Raw genomic sequence first — 16,924 nt, 5'->3', positions numbered from 1 at the left:
AGTGTCAATCTCCCAGTTAAAATTCATGAGCCTTCCTAACCATCAAATTTCAGACATTTGCCAAACGCTTTCTAGAGCTATTACATAATTTAACTATAAGCTAGGTAGTTTAAAGAGTAAAGGCTGATTCGTGTCCAGAATGACCGATCAATCAATTAAATCATAGAACCCCAAAGTTCCATTAGTCAGAGGGATGCTCCCCTCCGATCACTGCAGTCCCCTCACAGTGCACTTGGCAGTGATCTTGCAGATTCACACTAAAGCTAAGCGTCCACCTATCGGTATCGAACCAAATGGATTTTCATAAATGTATGGAGAAACGGCGTCGGCAATGCCGATGAAGTGAACGCCTTGTGTGAATTTCTATACAAAGAATACTGAATGCGATGTGTCCTTTGCTTGAACGCCGAAAAGTGGACGATGACGTAATGATAACGTTCGTTTCGGGAAATTTCAACCCTAGTATTTGACGACCGAATGGCGTAGTGGTTAGTGGCCCTGACTGCTATGCCGAAGGTCCCGGGTTCGATTCCCGGCTGGGACAGATATTTGTTTAAACACAGATATTTGTCCTCGGGTCTTGGGTGTTGATATTTATATTTAGTATCTATCTATCTAAGTATTTGTGTAGATATATCAGCTGTCCGACACCCATAACACAGGTTCTGCCTAGCTTGGGGTCGGATGGCCGTGTGTGAGATGTCCCTACATATTTATATTTATTTATTTATATTTATTTAGTATCAGTGCCCTCAATGTCTGTAAATAGTAAACTGCCCCGGGCTATTCATAAAATCGATGCAGCATACTCGTATGTGAATTATTAAACGGACCGCCTTATCCAACTTTACATCGGTTCCAAATATAGACCAACTGACAAATTATGAATAGGGAAATAAAATATGTATTATGTGCTATTTATGAACACATAGGACGTTGCTATCTATCTAACTACAATACATTATCTACTTATATCTAAGTATGTACTTCCATTTGACCAACCACCATTAACTTACCTAGCCGGCAGTTGGTGAATGATGATGGCCTCTGTCCAGGGAGCCAAAACGTCAGTGTCATCGGCAAGTAGAGTTGCCAATAAAATTATTTCATTTCGCGACCCGTATCGCGTAATAGCATAATGACAAGAACAGTAACAGTCTAGCCCTGAGTAATAGTGAGGAAGTGGAGCGGAACCCTGGACAACCGCTACAGTGACCGTGCGCCGAAGGCATTGTCCGTCGCGAAATTACAGGCCCTGCACGTCCATTATTCGATTACTGAACCGATTGTTCTGGGCATCGAGATGTATCGGTTTGATGAGTCGTTTGTGCCCGCCAGTTTCAGCTGACGATTTGATTGTGGCCACGTGCTTCAGTGCTTCAGTGGGAATTCCTGATAGACGAGATTGAATTGCTCATCAATTTGGTCTCGTTTGCGTCTTGGTGTAGTGTTATTAGTTACTTACCTATAATTTCCACTTAGATCACACATAGCAAAGAATCCATGTAAGTATCTATAAGATTAGATTATGTTTTAATCAGGAAGCTACTAAGATTCACGCGCACGTCGATCATAAACACTCTAGTACCCATCTAACATTGCATTTCCAAGAACCAATATACTATAAAACGGCTCTTTAAACGTGCAACTCTAAGCTCCGCTTTCTGAAATGAGTTTTCTCTGTAGCTTTATCTCGCCGGTATCTGCAGGCTGTAATATTAAAATGGCATTGTCTGGATGACCGCACGTTGAGCCTAGTCTTCCTGATTCATTGCGGTTGTGCAACGGTATGGGCCCTCAGGAATGTCGCGTCGGAATAAGTCACGACTCTCTGCTCACTCACGTAGCACGCATAATTAGGACTTGTACGAAGTAATGGAGTGGTCCGTTGTCTTCATTACGCTTGACATAACTTTAAAACGCAGCAGGATTACTGAATTTCTTTAAGGGATTGACAAAACCACAGAAAACCAGTCGGTTTGTAGTTTTCATATTTAGGAAACTGTTTTTGCAGATCCCTACTTACTTATGATATTTCTATAGGATGAACTACCTATTCATGTAATTTGGTATTAATAACCAAGATTCTATCTTACTTCCTTACAGTCATTTTCCGTCCCTATTAAAATTATTTCCGTCACACTGCACAGTCGATATTATATGGTTTGCACTACCTACACCATTACCCGTAATTTCACTTTCATCTCATTTCATAACTTTCTCTCATATCCTATCACGACTCTAATTGGCACTTTTCTCTTTTCAGAGATTACCTCCACATACAAAATTACATCGAGTAACAGTGTCGTTATCAGCGTAAATAAAACTCCTAATAAAGATGACAAGTAAAGTGAAATTATTGCGAATGGAAGCGTGAAACGTTGGATTAAAGATGGCGGTGTGTTTGTGAACGGGTTTTCAAAATGGCGTCGTATTGAGTTGAACAAAATGGCGGCGGCCGTGCCCGCGGCGTCGTGTGTCAACTTGGAGCAGCATGGGTGCTCCACCAACGTGTTCAGCACGGAACATGGCTGCAGCACCAAGATGTTCGACTGCATCGCGCATCTGTGGGAATGGTGAGTTTTATATTTTTATTTTCAACAAACGACGTTGTGCCTATACATAGTAAATACTTAGGTATCTTGTATAGTGACATTGGTGGAATCAGGACGAATCGACACTCAGTGGAATAACATTGTCATTGTCCTGAAGAAGATAAAATTAATTTTAGTCTTAACACGGTGGTACGGTATAAATAAAGCGTCGACGGTTGAGTTGGTACCATGGAAGTAATAAGTACTTAGGTACGTACGTTGGTACTTCTAGCTTAATTCGTTATTAATTCGTCAGAATATTTGACAGCTCTCGAGCTTGCGCAGCACAATGTCATCATGAATATGAAGTTTATGAATATTTAAATTGCTATTGATTAATCGGGGACAAAATTTCACTATGGAACAAAAGCCTCGTAGGTGGAGATAACTAGGAAACTGCTTAACTACATTCTATGTTAGTACTTAGTACTTACAGACTATTGGTCTATAAAAGCCTATCCTATTCAAATTATCTACAAATTGAAAATTTATGAGCCACCCGATGAGTTAAAATAAGTCACAAAAAGCTGCATTATCATCTTTATAACAAAACTGTCCTTAGATAGCATCTCGTTTTCGTTACCTACCGATAGCTTATCTAGTTACCTATTTGATACCATTCCATAGGCTCACCATACTTGATGGAAGCTCACGTATTTTACTTCCGGGTAATAAAATCTTTATAAGTAAATTTATATTACCTACCAGAGGCAAGAATTTCCAACACCTTCGCCCGATTTATAGCTAGGCAAGTCTTTATCATTAGACAGTCTAGAATAATGGGCTGGCAAAGCGGAGCACTCCTTGAAACTTTTCCGACTAATGTCTTCAATAAAAGAGGTAAATTAATGTTTCTGCGAATAATATGAAGCAAGAACTGATTAGATAGATAGCAGAGCAGTCTTTCTAACTCCCAAGGAGCATAACACATTATTCTTTCTTCATTCAGCTTCTATTACCATTGCCGCCGCCATTTTCATATCGTGTCTTTATTTGCGCGCGTTATATTGAACAGTACAAATCTGAAACGTGTGGAAACGTGTATTATACCTGCCACCACATACGCCTGGCAGGCGGCAGCAGCCGTTACCACAGAATTCTATACACTGTGGTATAATACAACTCAGAATAATAACAACCTGACGCTACGCTCGGACTCTTTGCTACATAGTTATATACAAACAGTTGACAGTCAGTGTGCTACACAACTTCAGCAGCTCTCGCGTCCATTGCTTTGTAGTGAGTTAATGAATCGGAACGATACCTGTCGGATACTTACCACACCGCCACCGACACTTCTATAGAAACTTTAACAGTTCCAGCGAACAGTATCCAGGAAATTGAAAAGATGGAGTAGCTATCGATTTTCTCTTCCGAATGGAGACGTTCGTATTATACTGCACTGTTGTAAAGGTCAAGTTGGTTTTTAAACGACTTCAAAAAAGAAGGAGCTCGCGTTTATAGTGTATGTTTATTTTGTATAATAAGAATATGACTGCTACAAAGTCCCTGATTAAAAAAATAAATAAATTAGTAGGTGTATTTAATTAAATTAAGTACATTAGGATTGTGTTATAGCAAGGTTGATACTGTAATCCTAATATTGCATTTCCATAAAATCCAACTCCTGCAATCATAATACCTCCCTATAGAAACCTAAAGGAAACCATAAACATTTAATAGGTAACAGGTAGGGTACCTAGGTACGTACCTACACATACTTTCTACCTGCAGGTTAGGGCATGCAATACCGGTAATATTTTCAATACCGGTATTGAGTTCCGGTATTAGAACTCAATACCGGGATCCCGGTATTAGACTTCCTTGTTATAAATGGTATACACACACACACACACATACAATACATTTTGTTTAAAGGTCGTATAGGGCACAATACAACAAGAAAAAGCAATCAAATTCTGTATTATGTAATATTTTTTACGAGAATTAAATATTAGAGTTAAAATTTTAGAACGCATGGACCACAAGTAGGTTTCCAAAGGCCAAAAACCGCATGTAACGGTTGAAAACAAGTGCACTTTCATAGTATGTAGGAGCACAAGGCTAAGTATATCGTAATCGCTTGATTTATAGCCTAAAAAATATCCGATTCCGGTATTACTTCAATATCGGTATTAACTTTCAATACCGGTATTGAAAAAACCGTGGATTTTGTGCGGGATCCCGGTATTACGCAATATGCCCTACTGCAGGTCCTATTGTATGGTATCGCAATAGCAGGCAGGCTCGTGCTTTGTATCCTGTAAAAGTTGGGTTTTCAGTCTGAAAATAAACGTCTGTGGACTTTTTAATAGAAGCCCAGACGAGTGGTTTTGTTGTGAAAAACGTAAGCGAGAATATTGAAGTCGCTAATGAGATTTTTTTAATTTTCTTATAATACATTAGTACATTGGCGGTATATAAGTAAGTATTCATAATTTAGTAGATTGATATTAATAAGTCTTAAATTTGTAATTTGCGTAGTCACTGAAACGGAAAGTATTCATGCAAGGATTTTCATTGAGATGTAACATTCATGTAAACTTATACTTAAGGACCTACGTACTAATAAATTATTTCGTCTAAATTAGCAATAAATCTCAAGTCCGTCTGGGTGGGTGTTAAATGTATTTTGGAATCTGGCAGAATGCCGCATCGTATAGCCCAATGTGTTTATTCGATTGCCTACTAAGTATTTATAGCCTGAGAAAATCTAGATCAGTTATTCAAGACTTGATAATTATGTTAGTAGTAAAGTTGCTGTAAGGATTTTGAGGTATTAATATTGTATATGTATATTGTATAGTGATAAGGTGATTCCCTTCATATTCCTAAACATTTCTCAGATAAAAATATAGGAAAAAATGATTGCTTGTGCGTGTTCCTATGAGTGGAAGGTACCGGTATATACTGCTATTAAAATAAAATATTATGCCTACGATAAGAAGTTCGATTGTAGTTAGATAAAAATAGTTAGTTGTAGTAACATAATAAACTAGACTGGAAAAGTCTACGTTAACCAAATATAATTATTGATGCAAGATTGCAAAACCAATTTAATTTTAACTAAGTAAGTACAATAATAACTATTAATGACATAGTTTATTTGAAGGTTCTTTGATGAATTTCGTTAGAGGAGCGTGTTACAGAGGTAACGTAATCGCATTGAGCTTTTAAAAGCTTGTCACTGCGACTGTCTGAAAATAGATGGTTCTACGATTGATCTTCCGACATGACAGCTTTTAAAAACGTATAAAATTCTCTGTGTGTATTTCAATGTTTGTTTTAGGTTTGATTAGGTTGAGTATTAATTATATTTCAGTAATTTTTTTTGTAAAAAATAAATAAAAATCATAGTTCGTACCGAAAAATACCTGGGTTTAATTAATATTTAAATTTATTTCAAGAGAAATATTAAGAGTTTGGTATTGTTCATTATCACGTAGGCATGAACAAGAAACATCTGGCCCCACTCAACTAATATCATAATAACTCTAATAACACAATGATAGCATGTAATTTGTATCCAAGCCAAATTGACCTCAACATAGTAAATTTTTAACTACCTATCTACCTGGCTGTAGCTGTAATTGTTATTGATTGTGGATTATATTGCATTAGGTTGGTGTACCTACCTATAAAATACACATCACATCATTCATTCTGAACAAGTTTTGTTTACGAACTTTTCCTGCATGCCAGTGCTAAATAATATAAAATTAAGTTATTGTTCTACGTCCGCAACGTATTGTATTGCCATTCGCAGCACGCCGCGACATCTGGTGAAAATTGCTGCTTTTACCAACGCGCCGCGCCTCGCCCCGCATTCATTATGAGGTTTTAACATCAAAGGAGGCGATAACCTAAATATTATACACGTACGCCTTTTTTCATTCATTGTACTGCTCGATGGCTCAAGGGATATGTAGGATCAGTGGCGGATTTACAAATTTGCCGCCCGTAGGCCATTAATATTTTGCCGCCCCTACTGACTTTTGAAATTCAATACGTTAGTTTAATTCCGTTATTAGTACGATTGTGAACTTAATCATATTTCTGTCATTTACCTAATTAGATAATTTTTGCAACCCGCTATGTACTGAAGAGTTTAATGTTGACCTAAAAAGTTTAATTTGACAGGCAAATAAAAAACCCGTAAAAAGACTTTAAAGCGTAAAACATCTGTAAGTTTTAAACGGCTAAATCGATTTTCAGCAAACTTATTGTCTAAGAACACTCTCCCGTAGAACACATGTGATACAAAAAAAAACTAAATTGAAATCGGTTCATTCGCTCAGCCCCCCTACTCTTGAAAGGAAATATATTGCGTCTATCTTTCGTTGTCAACATTAAAAAAATTATAACTTCTCTTCAAAAGCGTTTTTACAAAGACTAAAAATACCTACTTATGTAATCAGCTAGGTAATGCCTATTTAAAGAACCTAGAAACAAGAATATAATGCATAAAATTTAGAAGTTTTTTTACAATAAACGCCAAAAAAGACTTTTTTGGCCAAAATCTAAAATAAATTCTTCATTCCGGGTGCTTGGTTCTTAGTGCTAGGTTCTAATAAAAGGCTTTATCTTGGTGAACATTTATGTATTTTTACTTTTTGTAAAATCGATTTTGAAGAGAAGTTATGATTTTTTAAATGTTGCCAACGCAAGACAGACGCAATACATTGCCTTTCAAGAGTAGGGGGGCAGCGGTGTGCAAGGCGAAGTGCTATCCAAGTTTGGATAAATAACCCTTAATCAAATATAAGGAAATTATTTCCCACTTAGTCTGAAACGAAAAAAATATTTTTATTTTTTTACTGGTTACTCTGATCAATATCAACATTAGGAACAAAATAATCTTGATTAAGTTTTAAATTTTAATAATGCAAACACTTTTAAAAAAACCGCAAGCTGTCATCGTACGTCAATGTCAAAGTCACGATTTCAATTTTTCTGTGACAAAAACCTGTTCTCGTGACGATATTTCAAAATTTTTGGAGAAAAAATCTGGTAAGTACCTAACCACAATATTAGTGTAAACTACTGTAAACTAAACTTGTTTTACAAATGGATTTTATGGTGATTGGCACTGTAAAACTGGTGTTTCTTGCTTTTTCGTAGGTTCAAATAAGTGGGAAATTATTTCCCACTGTTTGTTCCTGCAGTAAAAATATACTAAATTTATCTATACATAAAATATAATTTTACTTTATTGAACGAACTAATATGTATGGTTTTTGATAAGTATAAGCGGTTTATTACTCCAGATTCTTCTTATTTATTTGCAGCATTTTGAAAAAAATATCAAAAAGAAACGTAATATCCCTTACTACGAAGAATTTAGAAGAGACTGTCGAAAATATAGCTGACATTTCTGATTTATCAGACACAGATTCGGAAGACGACTCATGCTATGTCAACAGTATTAATTCTCCTTCCGATAGTTACCTCAAACAACTTGACGACTGCATATTTCCTTATTAAAATATTGTTCTTAATACTATTGTATCATTTTATAGCTTTTTTTCGAACACAAAAAAATATTTATAAAAAAACAAGCAAAGTAGCGGCAACTAGCTTGTATAGAAACTGTAGTAAATATTAATCAAAATTTGTGATCTGTACCGGATAGTGGGAAATACTTTCCCACTTGATATTATTTTGCTTTGCAATCACGAATAGTGGGAAATTATTTCCCATCGCAAAACACCCCTTTCCCCTACTAAAAAAATAAAAAAAACATTTTTTTCGTAATCTACGGACCCAACTTACCTAAAAACCATAGGTACATGGTTTACATTTTTATAAAAAAAATCCTCCATTTGATTAAGGGATAATAGTATGCTCCAAATTCTGTTTTCGCAGTAACAAAGATAGATACGAGTATGTATGTAATGATCCAGAATCCGGTTTTATCGAAATATTACAAAGCGTTTATTAATCGTTTTCGTATTTTTACCCGACTGCCGAAGGAGGAGGGTAATGTTTTTCGATTGTATGTTTGTATGTATGTTTGTATGTATGTATGTATGTATGTATGTATGTATGTATGTATGTTTGTCTGTTTCTTTATGAGGTATCTTTAGAAGCGTATTGATTGCGCGATGGTTATAGGCTATGTGACGTTACATTAAAATGTATATAGCGCCCTCTAGAGGACATAAAGTGATGATCGAAAAAATAATATTTTTCCAACTATGCTGTGTGGGGTATCAAATGAATGGATTTGATTAGCACATTACAAAAATATGCATATTGTAGGTATTTAAATCACAACACAAAAATTATTGAAATAAAAAATGTTCATAAACTAAAACTACTGACATAAAATTTCATAAAATAAAAACAACTAAAAAGTTACAAATAAAAAAATATAATTATAAACAAACAAAAAACCCGACTGCACGCTAAAAAGATGAAAACAAGCCCCAATGTTAATGGAAAGTATCGCAGGCGGGGACCAACTTGACCGCCACACAACCTATCTAAGTAACATTCAGCTAAATGGTGAACCCTCTGCTGGTCCCCGCCTGCGATACTTTCCATTAACATTGGGGCTTGTTTTCATCTTTTTAGCGTGCAGTCGGGTTTTTTGTTTGTTTATAATTATATTTTTTTATTTATAATCGTAATTTATACATGGATGGTGTGCACGTGTAATTAATTATAAAAAAAAACTACTTATTTGCCAAATTTGCCGCCCCTCTCAATCTGCCGCCCTAGGCACTGGCCTTTTTGGCCTATAGGTAAATCTACCACTGTGTAGGATACAGTCAGGAGGATACAAAATCTCTGCCGGTATAACGTCAAGTTAAGCAGAACTTACCTAACAGTGGGGCATTCACTAGAAAATAGCAACACATTATAAAAAAAGCTCTAGTTTTAAAGCTTATTGTATAATATACTGTGTAATATCCAGAAGGGATTGTGACCACTCCTATCACTTCTCTTTCCATCTAAGTAACCTTTTCGGGCACACTGTATAGTATATGGGTAGAAAAACATTCGAACTGAACATCAGACATTACAAAAGCCATACGGAAGTTTAATCATCTTAAACATCACAGCGCGCTTAAGACCTAACCAATAATCTTTAACTCCCTAGATCCGTAGGTTAATGCCTGAACCTCAACCACTTTCAATTTATCGCTCCGTATAATTAATTTAATTACTTCTCATCTCGACACCAGGGGTGCACTTTAGCTTCTGAGTAACGAAATTTCGGATTGCGACTACGCTAACCACGACTCTATTTCGTAGCATTAAACGTACCAATAGCATGACTGCTCAATGCTCATATTTGTTAGTTTTTGGTCAAGCTAGAGTGCAGCATCATCACGCCCCGTCCGCCCTCTGGATGCGTTTTAATAATTATGCACCCGGGAAACTTTGACGTGACTTACCGGCACACGAAAAGCTTAAGTTTTTTACCAACCTGTATAAGATTTAATATTAGATAAGTATTAAATTGTCCAGTCTGGGTTATTATTATTAGTTTTGGTCGTGTCGTTCTGTAGCATTTGGTGCTGGATCTAAATTTCGATGTTTATTGCTTTACAATGCTTAGTATAAATTATAAATCGGTATTTTATTTAGTGATCAGTAAACCGTCGCTGCCGCTGCCGCTCAGTGACGTCCGCGTCCGCCCCTGACATCCCCGCCTGGCCCATTTCTTTATTGACAGAGAGCTGCCAAGTCTGTCGCGGTCCGCGAGCAGAGCTGCGTAGAAAAAAAAACATTATGGCATAATGGCACAATACTCAATTTAATATTAATAACTAATATTAAATTTAATACCTAATATTATCTGGATAACATTCACAGACATTCGTTTTCTGAATTGATCTAACTGACTCCTGAACAAACGAGGGTGGTTTATAACTTTATGAATAAAAGATTATATTTAAAAAACTTGATTTCACAATAGAGTTAATACACTGTCAATCAATTTAAAGTTATATAAAGAGTCATAGCTTAAGGTCATTATGGTCATGTTTTAACGAACCAAGGCATGGCTGCTCGTGACTTAAAAGTAGGTAGGTACTTATATGATTTGTATAATTCTTACCACCATGAATAATTTGTTGTGTGTCTTCTTCATAAATACATAGGTACTTATACTAAATATTACATAATGCCCTTGTTGGATCTGAGGTGATCGTGAACTCATCTTCATGGCATCTTGAGAATTGAGAATGCTTTTAATAAAGTGAACTTAATCACTTAAGTAATCCTACGGGAGCAATAAATCCAGTCAGTGGCATCTTCATAATCAAATCAAAAAAAACATAAAGCTCACAAAAAGCTAAATCTACTAACATAAAGTATCTTACCTATAAAAATATTATGCACGGAAACCGGATCCAAACAAATAGTGCAGGTGCAAAAGTGTGCCAACTGAGTAGACTGCCACCTGGCTGCGGGAAACAAAACCTTCTTGTTTAGCTCGTGAGTCAATTGCCTAATTGGTAAAAGTTCCACTTTTCTTCGGCCATCGACAATGCGAAAGGCAAATACGTGATGAAACGCCACCGTTCTAAACCTCTGAGTCACGATCTATGCGCTGCTTCACAGGTTGTAACGTCTAAGCTCAATTGATTGGAATTGTTTTTTTTTAACTTTTTGATTAGTTTGCAAATGTTGATTTAAAAGTCCCTCACTTGCTTCCTTTCCCGTGGTGTGCACAGATTTTAAATCATACATGAATAAAGCTATTAGTTAATTTGTCCTTCTAGTTAAAAAAAAAAACACCTTAACACACATGATAGCTGCTAACTTATAATTTTCTATTCCCTCTTTCAGTTACATTTATTGCCGCTTTAATATACAATCCTACAGAAAAAGTTTTCTTTTTCCCAGTTACAAAAGCTTGTCTTTCTACTTTCTTTAACAACTTTTCTACAAACCCTACAATCACACAGTTCTATTTACCAATGAAGCCACACGAAATGCAATGGCTAAACCAAATGAGCGTCCCCATTTTCAATCCTAGGGCTACTCGATAAATTGGCACATACACTTGGCTTCATGTGGTTATTCAATTAACTGCATTGCTCACTTCTTTGTAGCTGTATGTACTGTACAACCTGGGAAATATGTTTAGAAAACGGAAACGGAAAATCAGTATAATTATTTTTGAAAATGATTAACATTTATTTATGTATGTAGAAATAGTGTCAATCGGTATTTAATTTTACTTTTACTTTAACTATAATATATTATGTGTACTTAAATATAGGACAGTGAAAAATAGTCTTCAGTCCGGTTGTAAAAATGGGTAAATTACACAATATATAAATGTAGTTGGGAAACTTCTCTCTTTCTCGTATCGTAATATTTGCTATTGAGTTAGCGGGTGAGTGAAGATTACATGAATGAAATCATTGTGATGCGTGGGTGGACTATGACTACTGCTGAAGCCTTACTACTAGCTATTAGTCCGACGTCAGAGAAAATGTTGAGGAAAAGTTAATAAGTAGGTACCTACATTAATTACATACTTATTTACAGGCCTTACATTTTCATAGGGTTTGGAAAATTTATACATACCAAACAGTTTATAAATTTATTTACAACGAGCTTGCTATACACTTACATATTATAAAATATACTAGGTACTTAAATATATCATTTTATACTTAAATTATTTACGTTATGCATTAGCAATACCTCACTAAGAGTCAATATAGAGAATCATTTAATTATATGTACCTAAGTACCTAAACATTTTTGAAATAATATGTTGGTAGGCATTTAAGATTTAACTCCTAGTGGAAGAGGCAGCATGACAGCGAGCGCGGCGAACGACCGTTAACGAACTTGAATATTTAAATTTAATTTACGAACATTTCTTTCCAAACTGTAACAGGCCTGTGTCACTCCGCGCGTGGGCGGCGCTGGCGCCAGCCTGGCGCCTGCCGCTTCGAGTGGGCAAATCTAGTCGGCTGCCGCAAGCGGAAGACGATACACGCGCGCGCGAATTATGAATAGAAAAATGGACATAAAAAGAAAAAAAGCAGCAAAAAGATACTGTGCCGTATTTAATTGCTTAAATACGGATCGTGATCCAAATTTAAATTTTTTTACATTACCAAAAGATGCTGACAGGTAAAACTAATCTAAGTATTTTATTGATTTCTTCTAGGTACGTTCCTTATTTGAAATGAAATTAATCCGAACTACAAACCCTTTTTTTCTCCATGTTGAACAAAGTCTATTCCAATATTTTTTTCGTTAAATTATTAAATTTACAGACACAACTACCTTCAAAATGTATTAATGAATCGATTATAAAATGTGCGCTGAGTGGGATTAGTGCTTAACGAAACTAACACGTTCTGTATCATAATATAAATTATATCCATAATATAAATTATAACGAAAAAAAACATGTTTTCACAAAATTAAATGTTTTAGGTACTTAGATTCATACATATTTTATGTACTTCAAAATATCTTAACTATGAAATTGTCATTGTTTTTACTGGTTATTTCCAATAGAAAAAAAGTTTGGAATAGCTTTGTATTCTAAATTCAAATTAATTTTGTTTTAAAAACATGACATTCTTTTTACAAACTCCAAGTCTTTTGCTTATTGATTATTAGTATTATGGTACTAGTTATTATTCTGTGGTATTATTACATATTACGCAAGGAAAGATTTGGGTTACACTTAAAAAAAAAACGATTTACGCATAAATACTATTGCATGGTCATTTCCAATAGAAAAAAAGTTTTGGAATAGCTTTGTATTCTATATTCAAATTAATTTTGTTTTAAAAACATGACATTCTTTTTACAAACTCAAGTCTTTTGCTTATTGATTACTACATTTATTACGCAAGGAAAGATTTGGGTGACACTTATTTTTTTTTATTTACGCATGATTATCTACTATTGCAAGGTTATTTTTAAAATATTTCTGGACTACGCACTTTGGTAAAATGGAACGTAATAGAGATGCGACACATCAAAGTCGACGTTCTGAAATCGATAAAAATTTATACAATATTTTATTATTTCACATGATTGTACTAATTAGAATAAAATATCATATCATCAATCCACACAGTGCCATCTAGCCCTAAAATAAGCAAAGCTTGTATTATGGGTGGTGCTAGACATCTGATATAATTACGTAGATACTTGTTGTATTTTACGAAACCCACAATGCAAGGATTTCGTCCATTCAAAATGTTCTGTTTGTTTATTTCAGGCGACGGACCTGGTTATTGGCAATTGGTAGAGAGGATTTACTATCTAAAGATAATATGAAACACTCAAGTTATCATGTATGTTCGTTGCATTTTGAAAAATCAGCAATTACAATTGTCCCAAAGCTCAATGAAGATGCAAACCCAACTTTATCGTTACCAAATCTATCTCAAGAAGGAACATCTCAAACAAATATCGATAAAACTTACGACGATATTGCACAACCTTCATCAAAAGTGAACATAATACCTGATGTTGTTACTAAAAAAGGTACAATTAAGTCAGCTGTAACTCAAACTACACTATCTCAGATGTCGCACAAGGAAACACAAACATCAGATTTGCTGAGTGCAAAAACTCCACGGAAACGTAAACTTATAGAAGACCTAAGGGTGACCAAAGCCAAAAATCGACGACTTGATTTAGAAATTAAAAAAATTGAAAAAGAACTGGAAAAGAAAAATTCACCAGTAATTGGCAACGATGATCCTGAAGACGAAATTGGTAAAAGATTTATGAAATTGATTGAGTGGCAAAATAAACTAAAAAATAAATTTAAGGGTAATAGATATGAAGCAGAATATAAACTCTTTGCTTTAAACTTGCAATACTCAAGTCCACAGACTTACCGATGTTTACAAACTGTTTTAAAATTACCAAGCAAAAGCACGTTAAACAAGCTAAAAATAAGTATACCACCGAAATTGGATGAACGAGTTCTAGAAAGTTTAGAATTAAAAGCAAAATCTTTCCCTGAAAAAGCCAAGTACTGTACGATTTGTATAGACGAAATGACTCTGAAACGAAACTTATACTACGATATTAAAACAGATGAAGTAATAGGTTTTCATAATATCAATGGTAAAGTGACTCCGGAAATTGCGAGCAATGCGTATGTGGTAATGCTTCAAGGAATTTACTTTAAATGGAAGCAACCATTGGCATACGCACTACTTGCTAGTGCACGTCATTACGAAGAATTAGATATATGGTTAGAAGAAGTTATTACAAAACTCTCCGGAATTGGAATAGACATAAAAGCTATAACCACTGACCAAGGCTCAAACTTCGACAAATTTGCCAAAGATATAAAAGGTGTGTCGGCCGAAAAACCGTTTTTTGTGTATAATGAGAAGAAAATCTACTATATTTTTGACGTGCCACACCTAATCAAATGTCTACGGAATAACTTGCTAACAAGTGACTTCTATTGTGACGGTAAGAGAATATCTTGGGATTTTATAAAACAACTTTACCACGACCAAAAAGACAAAAACTTAAAACTAATACCAAAAATAACTGAGTGTCACATTGAACCCAACAACTTTAAAAAAATGCGAGTGAAGTATGCTGTTCAAATTTTCAGCCATACTGTGTCTGCAGCACTCAGTACATACATCGATTTGGGCAAATTACCAGAAGAAGCCAGATCCACTGCCAACTTTATGGAGTCTATCAACAACCTGTTTGATGTTTTGAATTCTAGTAGGGTAAAAGTTAAAAATAAATTTAAAACTGCCTTCAAACTTACTGACGTCCAAGAAAAAGTTTTGGTTGATGCTCAAAATATGTTTGCAACGATTAAAGCCATAAATAAAAGGACTGGAAAAGATAACACAAAACATATGAAATCTTTCGTAAATTTTCAAATAAGTATACAAGCAATCAAAATGTTGTTCAGAGACCTAAAAGAAATCGGATTTAAGTATATATTTACGAGAAGACTAAATCAAGATGTCTTGGAGAACTTTTTTGGGTCGATTAGACAGCAAGGAGGCTGTTGCACAGAACCAACGCCGATCCAGTTTCGAAGAGCCTCCTCAAAGCTGTTTTTTTGCAACATGTTAAAAAACTCGCCCGATGCTAATTGTGAACTTGATATATGTCAAATTCTTTTGAAAGCTGAAGACATGATGAAATTGAGAGTCACGAGTGAAAAAAACAACGAGAATTTATGTAGGTCTGCAGTGTATTTGGAGGGTGAAACAGACTACAGAGAAGTAGATTTACCAGAAGAAAATGCTTTGACCTATGTCTCGGGATACCTGATGTTTAAATGTATAAATAAGCACAAGTGCGTGAATTTAAGCGAAGTTCTGAAAACTGTTCCTGAGTTGGGGGAAACAAATTTGTTTACCCGTTATAAAGCCTTCAACAAGAATTCTTCATTCTACGGAAGTTTGAAAATGCCCCCAAAAGAATTTATAGACTATATACAAAACTTAGAATCAAGTTTCACCCAGAACTTTGAAAAATGTATTCAAAAAAATCCAGGAAAACAACTAACTAATTTATTCGGAACTATTACTGCGCAAGTACCTTGTTCGTGTTTTCCAACTGAATATCTCTTGAAATTGTTTACCAGACTGCGTATATATGCGACGTTGAAATTTAATAACCGTCATTTTAAAGACTCAAAGAAAGAAATTAAGAAATATGTAAAAGTTAGGCATCTATGATGATAAAAATCTATTATCGATATACATATTTTTTATTCCTATTTCGCCCTACCCCACCCCATCCCTACACTACTCTTACCAGGCCTGTGTCACTCCGCGCGTGTGCTCAACTAAACTAAAACAGAACATCATGATCCATTTCATCTCAATATTATCACACATTATGAAGAAAAAAATCATTTTTTGACTGAAGTAAATGTTTTTTTTAGGTAGATATAGGTACCTATCTACCTCTTTCTTTTACTTTTACTTTTACTTCAAATAATAGATCTATGAATAGGTCTTTAACTATGAAATTGCCGTAGCTTCAACTAGTCATTTCCAATAGAAAATAAGTTTGGAATAGCTTTGTATTCTAAATTCAAATTATTTTGTTTTAATATCATGACATTCTTTTTACAAACTCAGTCCGTTGCTTAGTAAACGTTGTAGTCTGTGGTGCTGAGGCAACCCTAAGGTGGCTTCTTTTTCAATGCGTATAACCACGTATAACTTATTATGCACCGTAGTCCAGTGAAATAAGGCGCATATTCCCTCAAAAATAAATTGGTAGGTAAGTAAATAAAAACGTGTGCGGCTGGAGCGCGATCTAAATTAGATCTTATTGCTTATGGGATGGAGTCATATTTCTTTGATAGCCATTGCGAAGATGGACTT

The 16,924-nt window shown here is 35.0% G+C and overlaps 1 protein-coding gene across 5 annotated transcripts in view; it reads left to right on the top strand.

Moving 5' to 3' along the window:
- LOC105389015 overlaps nucleotides 1–16,924 on the top strand; it is a 60,108-nt gene that overhangs the window by 8,310 nt on the left and 34,874 nt on the right. For all 5 annotated transcript variants that reach the window (XR_007266513.1, XM_048622317.1, XM_048622316.1 and 2 more), the window contains exon 2: nucleotides 2,267–2,576. Coding sequence is in view for 4 of the 5 variants with exons in the window: in XM_048622317.1 (XP_048478274.1) it covers nucleotides 2,449–2,576 (128 nt within the window). In the remaining variant the exon portion in view is untranslated. The remainder of the gene's footprint in view (nucleotides 1–2,266; nucleotides 2,577–16,924) is intronic.

Source organism: Plutella xylostella, chromosome 7 (genome assembly GCF_932276165.1).
Source record: "Plutella xylostella chromosome 7, ilPluXylo3.1, whole genome shotgun sequence".
Classification (NCBI taxonomy): Eukaryota; Metazoa; Arthropoda; class Insecta; order Lepidoptera; family Plutellidae; genus Plutella; species Plutella xylostella.
The sequence above is the reverse complement of the archived record's forward strand: the minus strand, read 5'-3'. Positions and strand labels throughout refer to the sequence as shown.